The 17,622-nt window shown below is 58.2% G+C and overlaps 1 protein-coding gene across 1 annotated transcript; it reads right to left on the reverse strand.

The window, feature by feature from the left end:
- Nucleotides 1-3,603: 3,603 nt before the first annotated feature.
- LOC132232622 (pancreatic secretory granule membrane major glycoprotein GP2-like) lies at nt 3,604-17,403 on the reverse strand. The gene is made up of 11 exons (XM_059691991.1): nt 17,285-17,403; nt 16,145-16,271; nt 13,462-13,902; nt 12,156-12,266; nt 9,594-9,805; nt 8,992-9,140; nt 7,613-7,858; nt 6,617-6,779; nt 5,809-5,893; nt 4,532-4,576; nt 3,604-3,917 (listed from the first exon to the last, which is right to left on the reverse strand). Exons 2-11 carry the CDS (start codon nt 16,215-16,217, stop codon nt 3,859-3,861), a joined length of 1,584 nt encoding a protein of 527 aa, XP_059547974.1. The 5' UTR covers nt 16,218-16,271; nt 17,285-17,403; the 3' UTR covers nt 3,604-3,858.
- Nucleotides 17,404-17,622: the final 219 nt, after the last annotated feature.

A 17,622-nucleotide genomic window follows, 5' to 3' on the forward strand; every position in this document is an offset into this window, starting at 1 on the left:
TCTCAGCCTTACCCGCTTCACTTTCATGCCCGCTTTCCCAGCAGCTGCTAAGCAGGCTGCCTACCCTCTCTGAAACCCCACAGGCTCATTCTAGATGGTCCCTCAGCACAGAGGCTAGTTTTCCTGAATGGGGGTCAGGTTGTTTCTCATGTCTCCGTCACTCTTCTACTCCAGAACTTCCTGGTTCCAGACCCGTTTCCACTGTGTCCCCTGGTTTATACTTCTTGTCCCAGTGCCCAGCTGGGGGGAATGGGAGATGGAGAGGAGGGCAGCTAATGGGGGAGGAGGCATGGCTGGAGGCCTGGCCTGGGGAAATGGAATCCAGGTCCTGTGTCTTGCCGGCATGCATGCATATGGCTATGTATCTGTGTGTGTGTGTGTGTGTGTGTGTGTGTGTGTGTGTGTGTGTGTGTGGCATAGGCTATAAGTGTCTCTATGGGGTTTTTTTTTCTGTACTAAGGTGTATACTAGTATGCATAAGTGGGCATGTATATGTTATCATCTGTGTTATCCATGAATATCAATGCCTGTGTATGTGTAAGGGCCTCTGTGTTGCAAATATGTTGTCTGTGCACATGTGTCAGTGCATATGTGTATGTTCCCATGTACCTGCATGCTCCTGGGTGTGTGTATGTATGGTGGTACATGTGTGAATATGAGTGTCTGAGTGTGTGTGTGTGTGTGTGTGTGTGTGTGTGTGTGTTGTGTATAGACAGGCAGAATACTGCATCCTGTTAAAAGCATATGCTCCAAATTCAGGCTACCTGGGTTCAAGCCCTGAATCCAGCATTTAACAGTGACAGGCCTGGGTGAGTAATTAACTTCTTTACACCTTAGTTTTACTCACTTCTAAACCAGGAATAATGATAGTACCTGCCTTAAATAGCTAATGTGAGTTGGATGCTATAATGCCCATAATACACTTTGAATAATGCCTGGTGCACAGGACATGCTTAAAAACATGTTTGCTGTTACTAAATTATTCATGGCCTTGGCAATGCATATGAAAGTGACTGGGCTAACGGGCCCAGGTGAGGCGCTGTGTAGAGATGGGTCTCTGGGCCCACGAGGTGGATGTGCACAGCCGTTAGAGCCTGTCTCTCAGTCAGGTGTGAGCCCTGCATCTGAGTGTCAGTGAGCATGTGTGCCTGACTGTGCTGTACCTGGGAGTCTCTCTGTGTGTTCATGTCCCACCAGATTCAAACCTCTCAGCACAGGGACTGTGTTTCATCATTTACCCAGGCCTGGGGCCTGGGACATGGCAAGTTTCCCAGAAGGTTAGTGTTGATCAAAAGAATAAAGTAGACTGGATGTTCTGAGATTGGCAGTCATGGAGCACACCTATCAGCAAAAAACAAAAAGCTGAAACTAGCCAGCTAGATGATAGGTAGATGGAGAAAGAGAAAGACAAGATAGGAGGTAGATGATAGAGAGATCAATGATAGATATATAGATTATAGATAAGTAGACATAGTTAGATGATGATAGATAGATAGATGATGGTAGATAATAGATAGATAGATAGATAGATAGATAGATAGATAGATAGATAGATAGATGATAGATAGATAGATAGATGATAGATAGATGAGAGAGAGATAGATGATAGATGATAGATAGATAGATGATAGATGATAGATAGATGATAGACGATAGGCTCTATTTAGGTAGAATCCCAAGTACGTTGTGCTGGAAGAGACCTTGAGGCCATATGTCTCAGAGAGTCCCACCCTCTGCCCGGGCAAATTGTGTTATCATGGAGCTCCTCTGAGGACTAGGGAGGAGGGGACCACAGACATCAGCAAGATTCTATTTGCTTTAAATCTCAACTTAATGGATATTTAGGTAGAACTGTATTTAAAGAACGAGTTTCACTATGTATGTTTGAGGACCGTGGTCTAGCCCCGCCCAAGCCTGGAGAAGGGAAATGTGAGGACTCCTGGTGTCTCCCTCAGCCCCTCCCTGTGCATGGCCCCTGGGATGCAGCAGGTCCGAATCCTGAAGCAGGGGAACTGGGAGGCACCTCCTCCTTGAAACTCTCTGTCTGAAGGAAGCCACCATCCTAGTGGCCTTGAGGCCTGCCCTCAGGCCCACCTGGCTGTGCCTCAGGCGATGGGACCAGGGAAACCTGGGCTCAGGCAGGAGTCCGACCACCCAGTGCCATTGGAGGTGGAATAGCACAACGCGATCAGTCCCATGGCCCCTGAGTGAGGGAGCAGTGTGAACCCTCAAAGCTGTGCTTATCACGTGATGACAAATAAACAGGAAATGCTCCTCTCAGAGAGGGCAGGACAGGGGACACAGATAAGCAGATGTGAAGGTCTGTGGTTTCAGGACTTGGCAGATGAAGAGACACACCAATGGGCTTTTGGGGGGAGCCTGGGTGCCAGTGGGCCTTCTGTCCCAGGGGTGTCTGTCCCAGGGGTCGTCTGTCCCGGGGACTGTGTGTCCCAGGGGCCGTCTGTCTGTCCAAGCCTGGAGCTCCTGCATCCTTGTCTTACCCAGGGGCCACCAGTCTCAGGAGCTGTCCATAGCAGGGACCATCTGTCCTGGAGGTGCCTGTCCCAGGGGCTGTCTGTCCTGGGGGTGTCTATCCCAGGGACCGTCTGTCCCTGGGTCCATCTGTTCTGAGGGCGTCTTTCCCAGGGACTGTCTTGTCCAGGGGCCATCTGTCTGTCCCAGCCCAGAGTTCCTCCATTCTTGTCTTATCTCAGGGGCCATCTGCCCTGGGGGCTGTCTGTCCCTGGGGCTGTCTGTCCCAGGGGCTGTCTGTCCCAGGGGTGTCTATCCCAGGGACCGTCTGTCCCTGGGTCCATCTATTTTGAGGGCGTCTGTCCCAGGGACTGTCTTGTCCAGGGGCTGTCTGTCTGTCCCAGCCCAGAGCTCCTCCATTCTTGTCTTATCTCAGGGGCCATCTGTCCTGGGGGCTGTCTGTCCCAGGGACCTTCTGTTTGTCCTGGCCCAGAGCTCCTGCATCCTTATCTTTTCTCATCTCCGCCTGAGTTCATTGGGTGGGATCTGTTTCCTGAAACCACCCGTTTCTGCACAGGTGCCTAGTGGACAGTCCCTGCCCTTACCCAGCCCCAGCCCTGGGCTGGCCCTGACCTGGTCATTTCCCTGAGGCCAATGTGGGCAAGGGGTGCACTGCCAGGGCTGTGAGGGCTCATGCAGAGGGCTCATCTGTGTGGTGGAATGATGCATCATCCTCTTCTGGAATTGGGGGCGTGGGGGGGCACCACTGCATGCAGCTGGGCTGTGCTCTGGCCGACAGGTCTCTGCACCCCATCAAGCAGTCCCCCCAGCACCAGCCCAGGGCAGGAGTCTGTGCAGCTCCAGGCACATCCAAGCAGGTCAGCAGTGCCATGGGGACGGGGAGCAGTGGGACCATCTCTCCTGGGGCTGGGCCTCTGAGGGTGGCCCCTTTACGCATGTTCCCTTGTGACTGAGGGCCTGGGATAGAGATGCGCCGGAGGATGCGGTGAAAGCAAGGCCAGTTTGTTCAATCACTAGCACGGGAGGGGCCTCTGTTAGGAGCTCCCCCCGCCCCGCCCCTGTGCCACGGCCCCTCGTCCCTGGTCCCTGGATCACAAAGGCACGCTGCACTGCGGGGAAAGGCTAGAGCCACAGAGGCCTAGCAGGTTTGTTTCAAGAAACGATTAAGGGTGAGAAAGCCAGCGCAGGCGGCTGACAGCCTGCACCCCGAGAAAGGGGTACAAGGGCCCGGGAGCCAGCCCAGGGGACGCCCATCCTTGCCCCACCGGCCCAGCCTGCAGTCCGCTGACACTGGACTTCTGAATCGGGAGGTCCGAGGAGCCGGAGGCTGACCGGAGGCGTCGCCAGAGGGCCCGGTGCCGGCGCTCAGAAGAGCTGGGCCAGGAGGACGGGCAGGAGCAGCCCAGGCCCGGCCCCCAGGAGCCCTGGAAGGAGGAGGAGGGTCAGGGGAGCTGCTGCCCCCTGCTGCCCAGGTCACAGGCAGAGCCCCTGAGGCACGGCCTGGGCAAGCGCTGGGAGGCAGCACAGGGCCTGCTTCGGGGCACAGCCATCTACCCGCAAACCCTTTCTCAGGCTCCTCCGGGCACACGGGCACTTTCCCAGCCTCCTTTGCAGGTAGAACGTAACGGTGGGATGTGGGTAGCCATCATCAATGCCATGTGGAGGCCTGCCCCTCCCACCCTCCCGTGTGGCTCTCCTGCGCTCTCCCGCTGCCTGGGACACGAAGCTGGGCCGCACCTGTCACTCTCCTGTTGTCTGTTCCCACACTCAGGGCAGCCCGGGCCCTGTAGCTCATTCTGGCACCTTCAGTGCCTAGAGCGATGCCTGCACATGACAGGCACTCAGAATAGATCTGTGTCTAAAGCAGCGGCTCCCCTGTGAGACGGTGGGCATTTCCAGTCCATCTGGGAGCTGACTGGCTTCAGTGTCCACAGTTCCAGCGCAGGGCCTGCCCACGGTGGGGCTGGGTGGTGCCCGCATTGAGAAGGGAGGAGAGAATGTGGGGAGGGAGGTGGGAAAGGCAAGAGAAACGAGGTACCTGCAGGGCCGGGGGTCCCGTTCATGACACCAAGAGAGGGGGCACCTGGTGACAAAAGCAGAAGTGAGGGCTCCGGAGTCTCGCTGCAGAGGCCGCACTGTGGCCGGGGTTGCGCCCGGTCCCCCTGGGCCTGGCCACCGTGGTGTAGAGGCTTCTGGTATTTGGCAGGGACCTTTCTAAGCACATTTCATGCGTTGGGACCCTAATCTACCTGCGCATTCTCATCCCCATTTGACAGATGAGAAGACTAAGGCTCAGTGATGTTAACAGACAGGCTACGTTGTCCTTGCTGGTAAGCAGCAGAGCTGGGATTCTAACCCCAGTCTGTCTGAGTCCAAATGAGAGTCCCTACAACCACCAACCCCCAGCCCCCCCTCCCCCAGCCCCTGTGACACCACCGGGGCTTCCAGTGGGGGGAGGGCTCGGTGAGGGGGGACAACCCTGGGCATAGCCTCCCTGCAAGCCATCTCTGTGGCTGACCGTGGAGAAGGGGTAGCGATAACGCTCACTTCCTGTGCTGCTGTGAGCGCTCCGTGTGCTGTAAGTGTGTTCTGTCAGGGCCCACAGTACTGCTACTGTTGTTGTTGTTACTACGATAATGTCACTGTGTCCTCATTTCTTTAGGACAAAAAACAATGCACCCGTCCAGGGTTTGACTCCCGGCCAGGGCACATACCTAGGTTGTGGGGTTCAATACCTGACTGGGGTGAGTTCGGGAGGCAACCGGCCAATGTTTTTCTTTCACATGGCTCTCTCTCTCTCTCTCTCTCTCTCTCTCTCTCTCTCTCTCTCATAAACATGTGAGGAGCCACAGAAAGCATCCCCACATCACGCCCCAGGACAGTAACTGGATTGTGTGAAAGTCATTCACCAGCAAACAAAGCTGGGGTGGGGCTTAGCCTTCACCCCAAGGGACTGGGCTGTGGGCCGGGCAGGAGCGATAAGGAGGACACGCGCTCTGGAATCAACCCGGGGTCAAGTCTAGCTCCAGCCGCTCACAAGCTGGGAGTCTGGTGAGTCACCTAGTCTCTCTGAGCTCTGGTTTCTCACCTATAAAATGGACATGGCCAAGGTTAAGTGAGTCAGTGGACATGGCTTAGCCTGGCCTCCAGCGCACAGGGGCCCGCAGTGGCACCCGCTGCCAGTACCACCCAGAGCACCTGACGGAAGGCAAACGCCTGGGCGGGGCTCTGCCTCGTGAGGTGGGAGACTCCAGGCCCCTGAGGCTGCTGGTCAGCCCTGGGCCGCAGGTTTGTCACCAGGACGTGGCCACTTACCCTTCCGAGTGATGGGTCCCAAATCTAGAACCAGGGCCGGGTCGATGGCCACTGCTTCACTGCGGAGTTGGCTTCTTGAGCAAAACTGTGGGGATGGAGAGTTCTCATGTCATCAAAATGCAAAGGACGACCAGCAAGCCTGGGCTGGAACTGCCTCTCTGCCCTCTTAGCTGACCGACTGGGGACAGAGACCGCTCCTCTCTACCAGATTAAAGAGTGCCTTCCCGGCGCGACAGGCTAAAATGCGGTGTGGCTACAACATGCAGACACACAGTAAGCACTCGGCGAAGGCCAAATGTTAGCAGGCAGAGGCCACCATGGGGCCTGGAGTCACACCTTAGCTCTGATGGGGTCAATAGGAAAATCTACTGACACGGTTGTTGTGAGGATTACATTAGACAAGGCGCAGAAAGGTTTAGGCAGAGTGAGGGCTGAAATGGCGCCTGTCATTAGAATCACCTAGACACGCCTCTCGCCAAGGAGACCTGTGCACAGGGTCTTCCTCTGAGGACACGAGAATCGCTTACACCTGGTGCTTTGGAGGCTTAAAACCATCCGTTCATCCTTCCTCCTTTCCTCTTTCCTCCCTCCCTCCCGTGCTCCACCCATCATCCATCTCTTCATCCTCCAGCTTTCTTCTCCCTCCCTTCCTCCCTCCTTCCCTCCCTCCTTCCCTCCCTTCCTCCCTCCTTCCCTCCCTCCTTCCCTCCCTTTTCTTCTTTCCGTCCATTTATATTCCAATAAATGCACATGGGGGCCCATCAGGCCCCAGGCCAGACTCCAATAGTCCATCCAAGGAGACGCTCACCGGCTGGCACTGCTCACGCGAGGAGTGGCACAGGTGCACCTCACAGTGCAGGAAGACGAGGTCATAGTTCCCCGCGAACATGAACATCTGGACCGAGAAGCGGCCTTGGGCGGACACCCCGTTCTCCTCCACGGAGATGGTGGAGTCCAGCTGATTCGGGCAGCTGCGGGTGACAGCAAGGGTCTCACTCGGAGCAGCTCAGCGGGCCTGAGGAGCTGGGCTGCGCCTTCCATCTGGTTCCAGTGTGCAAACAGCACCCGAGAGGGGCACAGCCCCAGCTCCCTCCACCAACCAGCGGCTCTGCTCCTCAGGTCCTGAGATGCTGTGCATGGCCTCAAACCCCATTTTCTGGGGGTGGTCCCTGAACAACAAATTCCAGCCTGACTGGCTTCCAGCTGCCTGATCACAAGCAGGTCCTTGCTCCCCTCACAAGCCCCAGGCCTGCCTGTCTGGTCTGGGGGACCTGATCTTGTCTGGCATTCATCTGCCCCCCCCCCCCGCCCTCCCATGAAGTGAGCATCTGTGAGATGATGCAGCGCGGCTCTGCACAGCGGCACAGACACGCCCGGGGCCCAGCAGCTGGTATCACTGCCGTTTGAATCTTCCCTTTGTTCTTGCAGTCTGCGGTGGTCAATAATGTTTTGTCCCCTCACATCGTACGCTGTTTTTGTGTGTATTCGTCAGTGTTAACATCTATGTGCCAGGCCGCAGTTACTAACGGAGCCCCCCCGTTTTGAGCAATGACCCTACGGCCAGGCCGAAGAATACCGAAGTGAAAAACAATGGGCCTTTCTTGCCCTGCCACAGACTTTGCATTAACGCTTTAGGCTACCATTTCAGGAGGGTATTCCTGGCTCAAAGGGCATGGTCCTGAAATGTACCATCCAATTATTTTCCAGGAGAGATAAGCACATCCCACAACTGCCGGCAGGCCCGGGTGATCATTCCCCCAAAACTTCATGTAGGCCAAAAGCGAGCCCCAGAGGCGTCTGGTACCTGTTTCTGATGATGAAATACTTCACGGGGTCAGCCCTGTCCGCAGTGGGGGTGGCATAGCAGTGCCTCAGCAGCAGCTTGAACTGGGCGGTGTCCCCTCTCTCCAGGAGGGCGCCCACGTACAGCATGGACTCCACGGGCAGTGTGGCCGACGCCCCCTCGTAAGGCAGCGTGTAGTTCGGGTCTTGGAAGAGGGCCATCGTGACGGTAAACTCTCCCTCGCCAGCCAGGCTGATGTTCACGGAGCTAGACCAGGGCCCACGGGGTGGAGGCGTTAGGTTTTGACCCATAAGAACAAAATAAATCCGGCCCCACTTTTGTGTGAGGTTACGGAGGCAAAAGCATATCATCGGTCCCCGAAAACACTAGTCGATCGTTCCTTTAAACCAGCGTTTACTATCTTCTAGGCTCTGAACCTGACAGACAGATCGGCCTGTCACAGCTTCCCCCAGCCTCCCTCCCTCACTCTTCACACCTCCGTCTGCCCCCCTGCAGAGCAGGACTTGGGACCAGGTCTGGGGGTCACCATGTTTAGCAGCAGATCTCTCCCACCCACCCCACAGTCCTCGGTAATATGGCAATTTCAACAAGATGAATGGTTTTAATTTTTATGAACCTTGGGCCCCAACACAATACAGTCAAAGAACCATGAAACTGGAAAAGTGTATAATCCTTTTAATCCTTTTGAGCCAGGAGCCACTGAGGGATTGCTGACACCCCCAGGAAGCCCCCTCCCCACCCCACCCCCATGAGTCTGAGGTGCTGAGGAGCTCGCCCTGGGGCACAAACAGAGCCATGCTGGGTGCAGTCCCTCCCAGATGACTATTGGGCCTATTTCTGCTGAATGTTCATCGAATCAAAGCTGATCCACTGAAGGCGGGAAGCCCGCCGCTCCCTCCATCGCTCCCACCGTTAGGTCCTGGGCCCTTCCTTCCTGACCCACAGACCGTGTCTTCCCCGCACTGCACTCATCTCACTTGTAGTGTCTAATGCCTTCCTTCCTCAGGAGAAATAAAATTGCCACATGCTTTTATTCCTTAGCTATCTAATTAACACTGGTTCGTGCTGCTACATTGTTTCATAATAATAATCTTTAATATCCACAAAGTATTCTGTGTCTGCCTGTGCATTGATCATTAATATATGATCAACAAACTTTGTAGAATGAACGATGGGAAGAATGGATGCTCCAGAAGGAGTGAGAGTGACCACCTCAGGGCCCCGGGGAGGGGAGGTCAGGGCCCCGGGGAGGGGAGGTCAGGGCCCCGGGGAGGGGAGGTCAGGGCCCCGGGGAGGGGAGGTCAGGGCCTCGGGGAGGGGAGGTCAGGGCCTCGGGGAGGGGAGGTCAGGGCCCCGGGGAGGGGAGGTCAGGGCCGCACCTTACGATGGGCTGCAGGGCCGTCTGCAGACTGACTCTCATGTCCAGCGGATAGGCGCACTGGAAGTTGATGTTGAGTTTGGTGTCTCTGATGATTAGCTCGTCGACCAAGGAGAGGGTGTTTTTGTAGATGGCATGGGTTTCATTTCTCTTTGGCATAAGAACAACACATGCATGTGTATGGGCACGTGTGGCAGGCCGACTCAGTCTGTCTGGCTCCACAAGCAGGGCTTTCACTTGCTGGCTCCGCGCTCTGATCTCAAGGCAGCACGGGGCCTCCTCCCCAGGCACCAACCCTGGGCAGGCAGGGTGTGAGGGCCCAGAGCAAATGTACTGGCTGGGAGTCAGGAGCCACGTCTTGGCTCCTCTCCCCTCCCGGGTCACCCCCCTTACAACAAGCACAGCCTTGTTTGCAGTTACAGAGCTCAAGCCTCAGGCCTGTTCGACGCTCTTTACCTGGACCAACATGTATGATCTCACACACCCTGAAACCCAGAGAGGCTACATAGCCTACCCAGGTCTCACAGCTTCTCATGTGTCCCCAGCAGCCGGCAGCAGTGGTGCCAGCCGCCCCCTCCAGGAGGTTCCCCAGGGAGCCATCACCTCCAGGATGTTCCCGCAGGCGTTGGCCTGGGCAGGGCTGACCACGGAGACCCAGTTCCCCCCTTCTCTGTGGGTGACGCTGCTGCAGTTGTGGTCTCTCAGGTAGGCAGTGACCTCATCCCCAAAACCCAGGCCTTCCAGCTGACACCGGTCCAGCAACACCTTGATGTCCCTGGCCCCACAGTCCAGCTGAGGCTGCAAGCTGTGGATATCTGGGAAGAAGAGAGGGACATGTGGCGTGGATAGGGGTCTGGAAGCAGCGGGCACAGCCCGCATTCCCTGCCTGGAGAAAAGCCCTGTGCCCACCAGGAGGGCAGGTAGACTAGAAGGGCCAGGCCAGCTGGGATTCGCCAGGCTCGGTAGGCAAGGCTGGGAAAGAAGCCCTGGTGGGAGATGGCCCAGCACCCTGCATGCAGGGTGGCGAGGTGCCGTGTCCACGCACCGAGGGCATGAGGTGCTCCGGCGAAGCAGGACTGCCCCGTCCCCCAGACTAGGTCAAAGCCAGACACACACCACGCCCATCCCCTGGCTTTGCGAGGCCACCTGACCTGGTCAGAGCCACTGCCTGCCTTCATTCATCCAACATATTCAGCAAATACTTCTCGAGACCCTGCTATCTGTCATGTGCTGCTCCAGGCACGGGATGCAATGCTTATCAAAACACAAAATTCAGAGCCTGAAAGGGCTAACATTCTGGTAGAGGAGAGAGAGTAAATTAAGAGAAATGCAATTTCTATGGTACTTATGCATGCACAGATTCACATACATGTACTAACCACCTTCCCCGTGTGCTGAGCACACTCAGTAAAAATGTAAAGAAAACATGGGCCCAGGCCATGAGGACTCATTGGTCTTCTGTGAAATCAACACGACAGCTGCTTATCACGGAAGCGTGCGAAAGTGCAAACAGGTGTGTGTCAGGTGCAGCAGGCACACAGGCCTGTCTCTGAATTCAGGTCAGTCAGAGAAGGAGGCACTGAGGCTGGGGTTTGCAAATGAACAAAGCAGGTGAAGGCATTGCAGCTTAAAGGAACAGCAGAGTTAAAGTGTGGCCACAGGAGAGAGGATGGTGTCTTAGAGACACAGAGTTCAGAAATATGGGAACTTAGAATGGGGGTGAGCTGGGGGAGATGGGGAGGGGAGCTGGGGGGGATGGGGAGGGGAGCTGGGGGAGATGGGGGAGGGGAGTTGGGGGAGATGGGGGAGCGGAGCTGGGGGAGCTGGGGGAGGGGAGTGGGGGAGATGGGGAGGGGAGCTGGGGGAGATGGGGGAGGGGAGTGGGGGAGATGGGGAGGGGAGCTGGGGGAGATGGGGGAGGGGAGTGGGGGAGATGGGGGAAGGGAGTGGGGGAGATGGGGAGGGGAGTTGGGGGAGATGGGCATGAAGCAAAGTCAGACCATGAGAAACTGTGTGTGGAGGCGATGGAATCCCTCTGAGTAACCGCTGGTGAAGACCTGAAGGGCCCTCTCCTCACCACCAGGGAGCGCACCATCCAGGCACAGGAGGGTGTCTGCAAGCCCCTCATCGGATGCTGAGGGTCCAAACCCGGAAACCACTCGGACCATCTGGGGTCTCATCTGAGCAGAGAGCATCTCCAAGGCAACCAGGGCTGTTCTCTCCTCTCCCTGCCCCCATCCCCACGCAGGCCTGCCAGGCACACCCTCCTCCCCCTCCTCCCTTCCCCCCTCCCCCTCCTCCTCCCCTCCTCCTCCCTTCCCTCCTCCTCCTCCTCCCCTCCTCCTCCTCCCCTCCTCCTCCCTTCCTTCCTCATCCTCCTCCCCTTCCTCCTCCCTCCCCTCCTCCTCCCTTCCTTCCTCCCCTTCCTCCTCCCTTCCCTCCTCCTCCCCTCCTCCTCTCCCTCCTCCTCCCTTCCCTCCTCCTCCTCCTCCCCTCCTCCTCCCCCTCCTCCTCCCTTCCCTCCTCCTCCCCTCCTCCTCTCCCTCCTCCTCCGCACTCAGTCAGCTTTCCCATGGGCTCTGCTCCCTCTGTCCTGCTGCTTAGAACACTCTCTTCCTAGGGACGGGCATGCTGTGTGGAGGGCAGGGCCAGAAGCCCTGGTTAAAGTCCTTCAGGAGATGAAGGCTTGTCTGTGGCATCCTTCCCCTGGGCCCTCTGCTTCTGCTGTGTCTGGAGTGTTTTACTCACAGCTGCCGGTCTTCACAGATGAGGCCTGAGGGCTCAGAGAGGGTAGGGGGCTTGTCCCCGGCCGGCCCCAGAGCTACTCCGTGGGAAGCCCCAGCACAGGAGTCTGCCCATGTCCCTGTGCGTGGACTCTAGAATTTCGGTGCCGCTCCCACACCTGTCGTCCTCAGCACCTTTGTCCCCGTGGGCCAAGCTCGCTCATGCAGGGCTGCTGCCCGAGGCCTGGAGGTATCGCAGCCCTGCCCGCCCACCCTGCCTCCCCCGCTCCAAGAACGCCTGCTCCCTGGCCGTGGCTTCATCCCCAGGGATGGGTGCACCCCTGGTCCTCACCCTCCGGAGCCTCCCTGCCCCTGGACCTGCTCAGGTGGGCTCTCCCACCCTGTTGGCCTGGCCCCTGCGGCCCTGCCGCTGACCGCTCACCGGAGCTGTTGAGGTCCCGTCTGCAGGCACAGCCCCAGGTGCCGTTGAGGAAGGCGCACTCCTCCTGGGGGCGGCAGGCATTGTCGCACTTGGTCTCCGCTGTGGACGGGTCTGCACGGAGGCCGGGGAGGGGGGGGGTCAGGACGCGGAGCAGGGGGACCTCACCTCCACGCCAGCCTTGTCACTCCACCCGGGCACAGGGGACCTGCCCAGGACTGCAGGTCTTAGTGGAGGAGCCAGCCCCCAACCCTGAGCTTCCTGACCCCCAGCCAGCAAGGCGAGAGCCCGAAGCTGCCGTCTTAATGCTGCCAGTGGGCAGACACTTCGAGAGGTTTCCACGTGTCAGCTCACGCGGGTCTCCGGGTGCCTGGGGACGGGGTGTGTGGTGGCAGACGCCATGTTTGAGTCCCAGCTCTGTGGCCTGAGCAGCGCTGCTTGACCTCTCTGTGCCCAGAGCATCGTCACCTCATGAGGTGACGAGTGGGTCCATGAGTAACTCAAGGGCTTAGGATCGCGGCAAGGACATGGGAAGCCCTGTGCATGAGTTGTTATTTTTCTCATCATTCTTTTTCTTTTTTTTTTTTTTAGATCAGAAAACTGAAGCTGTCCACGTGGAACCTGTGCCCACACTTGCCTGAGTGCTGAGCATTGAGCTGCACGCGGGATGCACGTCATACCCGTGTTCCCTTACAGAGAGTGATCTCGTTTCTTTTGCAAAATTAAAAAGAGTGGCCAGCGTGTGCTTTGCAGCAGCCACTGCAGAGCAGGGCACCCCGGGAGCCAGGGCGGCCCGCCAAGCTCCCCAGGGCCCTTTCTCAGCCCTAGGCCTCCGGCCGCGGAGCCAGGCCAGTGTCTGTGAGCACCGGGCTCGCGCTCACTGATGGTGTGGGCCCGTGGCTGAGGCACCTGAGATGCGTGGGCTGGGAGTGTGATGCCCAGCGGGCACTGGCCCCACCGGGCGTAGGGTGTGGTTTGGTGGTTATTGGGGTCTGGGAAGGTGCCAAACTGTCCCCACCGGCATTCACAGTCACTGCTCCTGTGCTTGACCTCGCTCGGCCCACGAAAGGGCTCATGAGAGCACCCTACTTTGAGGGCCAGGGAAACTGATGCCAGCAACTCCCCCTGGAGTCTGAAGGTCAGGTTTTGTTGAGATGCCGGAGGAGTTGCTGACACCCTGGGCGACTCTCGGGCTGGGCGGAGACAGGCTGCTTTGCGGGGCCTCCTCCCACCAGCTCCACTGGCTCCCGGCTCCAGGCATCTCAAGGTAGCCCTGCCCCTGGCTGCCCCTGAGGTCGTGGCCACTCACCTGTGCAGTATCTCAGGTTACACGAAGGGGTGCTCTCCAGCCTGTACACGTGGTACCCCCCCGGGCAGGCCGCCACCTGAACCTCAGCCTTCCAGGAGCAGCAGTTGTCGGACCAGTGGGCACAGGCAGTGCGGGTCACGACGCCCTGCTCCAGGGTTGGGTGGGCCCCCTGCAGCCACATGGGCGCTTCCGTCTGGCACCTGTACATGGGCACACAGGTCTCCGGCATCCTCGTGCCTCCTTCTCCCACAAAGCGAAACCAGCCACGCAGGTCCCGGTCACACTTCTTGGCTCTTTCCGTGACCTCTGAGCTTCGCGAGGGGTCGTCCAGGCGGGTGTAGTTCTGGCAGGGGTCAAAGCAGAGGGGGGGCTCCGGGGCCCCCGGAGCGCCGCACACCAGCTCCAGCCTGTAGGCACCACCGCTGACAGGGGCTCTGTCGCCTGGAGAGGACAGTGCGCTTGGCTCACCAAGCGAGCCCACACTCTGCTGGGAACCCACTGAGGCCCATCTCCATCCACTACACATCGCCTTCCACACGGGGCCAGGCTAGCAATGAGGCTGTTTTCACGGTATTTTATAGGCAAAGGAGGTGAAGGGATTCGCTCCGGGACATATGTGCATGCCCCATGGACACGGGCAATAGTGTGAGAAGGCCAAGGGAGGGGGAGGCAGGGAGGGTGGAGGTGGGCTAAGGGGGTGGAGGGGACCCTGCAATAATCTCAACATTACAATTTTTTAATTAAAAATAAGAAGCTCCGGCCCAGCCAGTGTGGCTCAGTGGTTGAGCCTCGACCTATGAACCAGGAGGTCACGGTTCGATTCCAGGTCAGGGCACATGCCCAGGTTGCAGGCTTGATCCCCAGTGGGGGACGTGCAGGAGCAGCCGATCAATGATTCTCTCCCATCATTGATGTTCCTGTCTCCCTCTGAAGTCAGTAAAAGTAAATATATTTTTAAAAAGAGCCTCGGCTCTCTGCCCGCACGTTGAGCTGGGTGGCCAGCTGGGGTGGTGGTGCTCCGCTTCCGGCCCCACGCTGTGGTGCTGTCTGACCAGCTGTGGTCCTGTCTGACCAGCTGTGGTGCTGTCTGACCAGCTGTGGTGCTGTCTGACCAGCTGTGGTTCTGTCTGACCAGCTGTGGTCCTGTCTGACCAGCGTCGCCTTTCTCTGTGCAGACGTTGGAAACACTCAGTGCCGTTAAAGTGAGGAGCTCACCACCCACAGAAGTAACCTCGCCTGTTGTAGAGCCTTCCGGCGCGTCTCATGGGTTCAATGCTGTGCACTTTCTCTGACATCACAGAGCCTGGTCCCTCATCAGCAGACACAGGTCTGACACAAGGTGCCTCAACCTGACACTCGGGCTGTCCTGCACTTGGGGTGCTGAGCACCTCCCTGCGCTCTCCCCCCAATGCCACGGCACCTCCTCCCCTCCCTGAGTTGTCTCCAGTCCTTGCCAATGTCCCTGAGGGCAAAGCTACACCCCCACCCCACCCCCCACCCCCGCTCTGAACCACAGATGGGACAGAGCCTCCTGGTTTTCACCGACTCAGGGGCAGTGAGTGTGAAGAGAGGGGGAGGGGGAGGGGGCCACAGCTGGTCAGTCTGGGGTTAAAGCCACTCCATACCTGTTGGCTGGATGGCTGTGGCCTTGGCCGGTGGCCCAATTCTGCTAAGACTCATTTGCCAAACAACACCTGTGGGCTAGTGGTTCCCAACCCCCCCCCAACACACACACACACACACACACACACACACACACACACACACACACACACCTGTGTCCCTCTGTCCTATTGTTTACTTCATATGCTTTTTCCAATGATTTTCTTATAAATTCATTTCATCCCAAGGAGTAAGACCTATTATACCATGAGCATGATGTACTAGTTATATCTGTTTCATACATATGGAAACACAGAGGCACCAAAAACTCTGTAAGAGCTTGCCATGCACCCCCAGGACCTGCAGTCCCCTTGGGGTATGTGTGCCCAATGTGGGAGGTCAAGCCCTAAAGGGCTGTTAGAGGGTTGAGGTAGCGCCTGGCTGCGATGCCAGCCCCTCCAGCTGTGATGGGGGAGAGTGCGAGAGGCCGAGGGATGAACTGAGTGCACAGGGAGTTTGGGGGATTTAAGCCTGGGGCGCCTGTGCTTGTTTTAAGGGAAGGGCTCTGCACTTGTTCCTGGAGCAGTTCCTGTGCACACTGGGTTTTCCCAAGGGAGGCCTTGAACTGAGTCCCACCCCCCACCCCCCCGCCCCCGCCCTGCACAGGTGACTCCTGCAGAAATTTTCACCGAGTGTGACCCTGGGACCCTTCCTGTGGCGTCTAAGATGCGTAATCCGTGGGTTTCATGAACCACAGGGGTCACTAAAACCTCGATCCATAGGTGGGCACACGGGTCAGAGGCCAGCGAAGGCCACAGCCAGGCCCAGAGCGTCGGGGCTCCCGCCCTCACACACCCAGTCCCCATCTCCCCACACCTGACATGGGAGCTATGTTAACTGGCTCCCACTCTCCCACTCTATGTTAACTGGCAGAGGGACTTCTGATTCGGCTCTTTGAGGGACAGTTACTTGACCCTGCTCCTCTCATTGGGCCACAGCTGCCTTCGCTGAACAGCCCTGCTCACTCCCAGGTGTGTGTGGGGGGTGGGGCAGTTGAGACGCAGGCGAACAGAGCACTCACCTGGCTGCTCTGTAGAGGCCAAGGCCAGAGCGCAGGCGGCTGAGACCAGCCACAGGACCGGGAAGCCCAGCATCCTCTCCACAAACTCAGGCTAAAGCTCACTCAGCGGCTCCGACTCTCCATGCAGCTGGGAGGGGAAGGCCAGTGCGGTCAGGGGTGCGAGGCTGGAGGGAGCTCACACAGTGCCAACCAGGACGCATCCTCATCCCTGGCACAGGGCTCATCTAAAGCTCCGAGCCACCCTCCAAGGAGGTGCCATCATTGCTGCCACTGCAGGATGAAGACACTGAGGCTCCAGAACACGGATCCTGGAACCACGCAGTGAACCTCCTGTAGGCGGCTCGCAGGAAGGTAAACAGTTTGCTTAAGGCACAGAAGTGGACACTCTCCTTCCTGGAGGCCCTATTGTTTGAGAGCAGGTGGGACAGGCAGGGAAGAGCTGGGGCCAAGGAGAGGAGGCTGAGGCGAGAGGAGCGGGAGCTTCGTCAGCTGTTCTGCGGGAGTCCTCGGGGTCTGGGGCAGGTCCTGCTCCTCCTCAGGGCGAGGTGAGGGTCTGGAAACTGGGTGGGGGGGTGGTGCTGGGGACACCTGCCGACAGGGAGTGGCCCTGTCCTGTGCTGTGTGCCAGGCCTGGCTAAGAGCCCCTGCGTGCCTATGGGGAGCGGTGAAGTGAGCCGTGCCAGGCTAGGCCAGGCGTGCTGGTGGCAGCGTCTGGCATCCCAGGTGCCCAGGCAAGGCTTGAGAAATGAGTGCATACCTAAGCCTGCAGGCAGGCAGAGACGCATCGCTGTGAAGCGCCTGCCTGCACTCACGTTAATGACACATTCTGTTCTGGAAAACCCTTTCCTCCAATGGGCAAACCTTCAGAGGCTTCCGACCACCCCTGGGGTACGCGGGCTAGAGAGTGAGCTGTGTCTGGAAGGGTGGCGTGAAAATGTGAAGAGAGAGCACCGGACAGGGCAGAAGTGGCGTCTGGAGCTGGAGTGGCGTCCGGAGCGCTGGGCAAGGGCCAGTGTCCAGACTCCTTGCTGGGTTCTGAGAGTTTCCAGAAACAAGCGACCCTTGCAAGCAAGCCCAGCGGGGGGTCTGGGGCGGCCCCAGGGCCTGGAGAGTGCCAGGTGGGCTTGCCACAGGACTTACCGTGGACAGAACACAGCTCCTCCTCTGGCCTGGCCTGGTGTGCAGCCTGCTGGCCACCAGCCTTTTATTGCCCTGCCCTCCCATGTGGCTCTCCTCCATTGGTGCCCAGGAGCCCGGAGTCACTCCCGGGCATTGGCTAGAGGCGAGATAAGTGATTTGCCACAAGGATGATGAAAGAAAGGCCCTTTGCCCGTCTCCCTCCCCAGTGTAAACGCCCAGCGGCTTCCCCTTTCGGCAAGGTGTCCTCATCACCCCTTCCCGGATCCCGTGGGTGCCTGAAGCCGCGGGTAGCACCGAGCCCTACACACGCGTGCGCGCGCGCACGCACACACAAACAC

This window comes from Myotis daubentonii, chromosome 4 (genome assembly GCF_963259705.1).
Source record: "Myotis daubentonii chromosome 4, mMyoDau2.1, whole genome shotgun sequence".
NCBI lineage: Eukaryota > Metazoa > Chordata > Mammalia > Chiroptera > Vespertilionidae > Myotis > Myotis daubentonii.

Coding starts and splice junctions, on each gene's coding strand:
- LOC132232622 (XM_059691991.1), bottom strand. CDS start 16,217: ATGCTGGGCTTCCCGGTCCTGTGGCTGGTCTCAGCCGCCTGCGCTCTG. Junction 9,806..12,155: donor ACGGGACCTCAACAGCTCCG/GTGAGCGGTCAG, acceptor TCTTCTTCCCAG/ATATCCACAGCTTGCAGCCT. Junction 6,780..7,612: donor TATTTCATCATCAGAAACAG/GTACCAGACGCC, acceptor TGTCACCCGCAG/CTGCCCGAATCAGCTGGACT.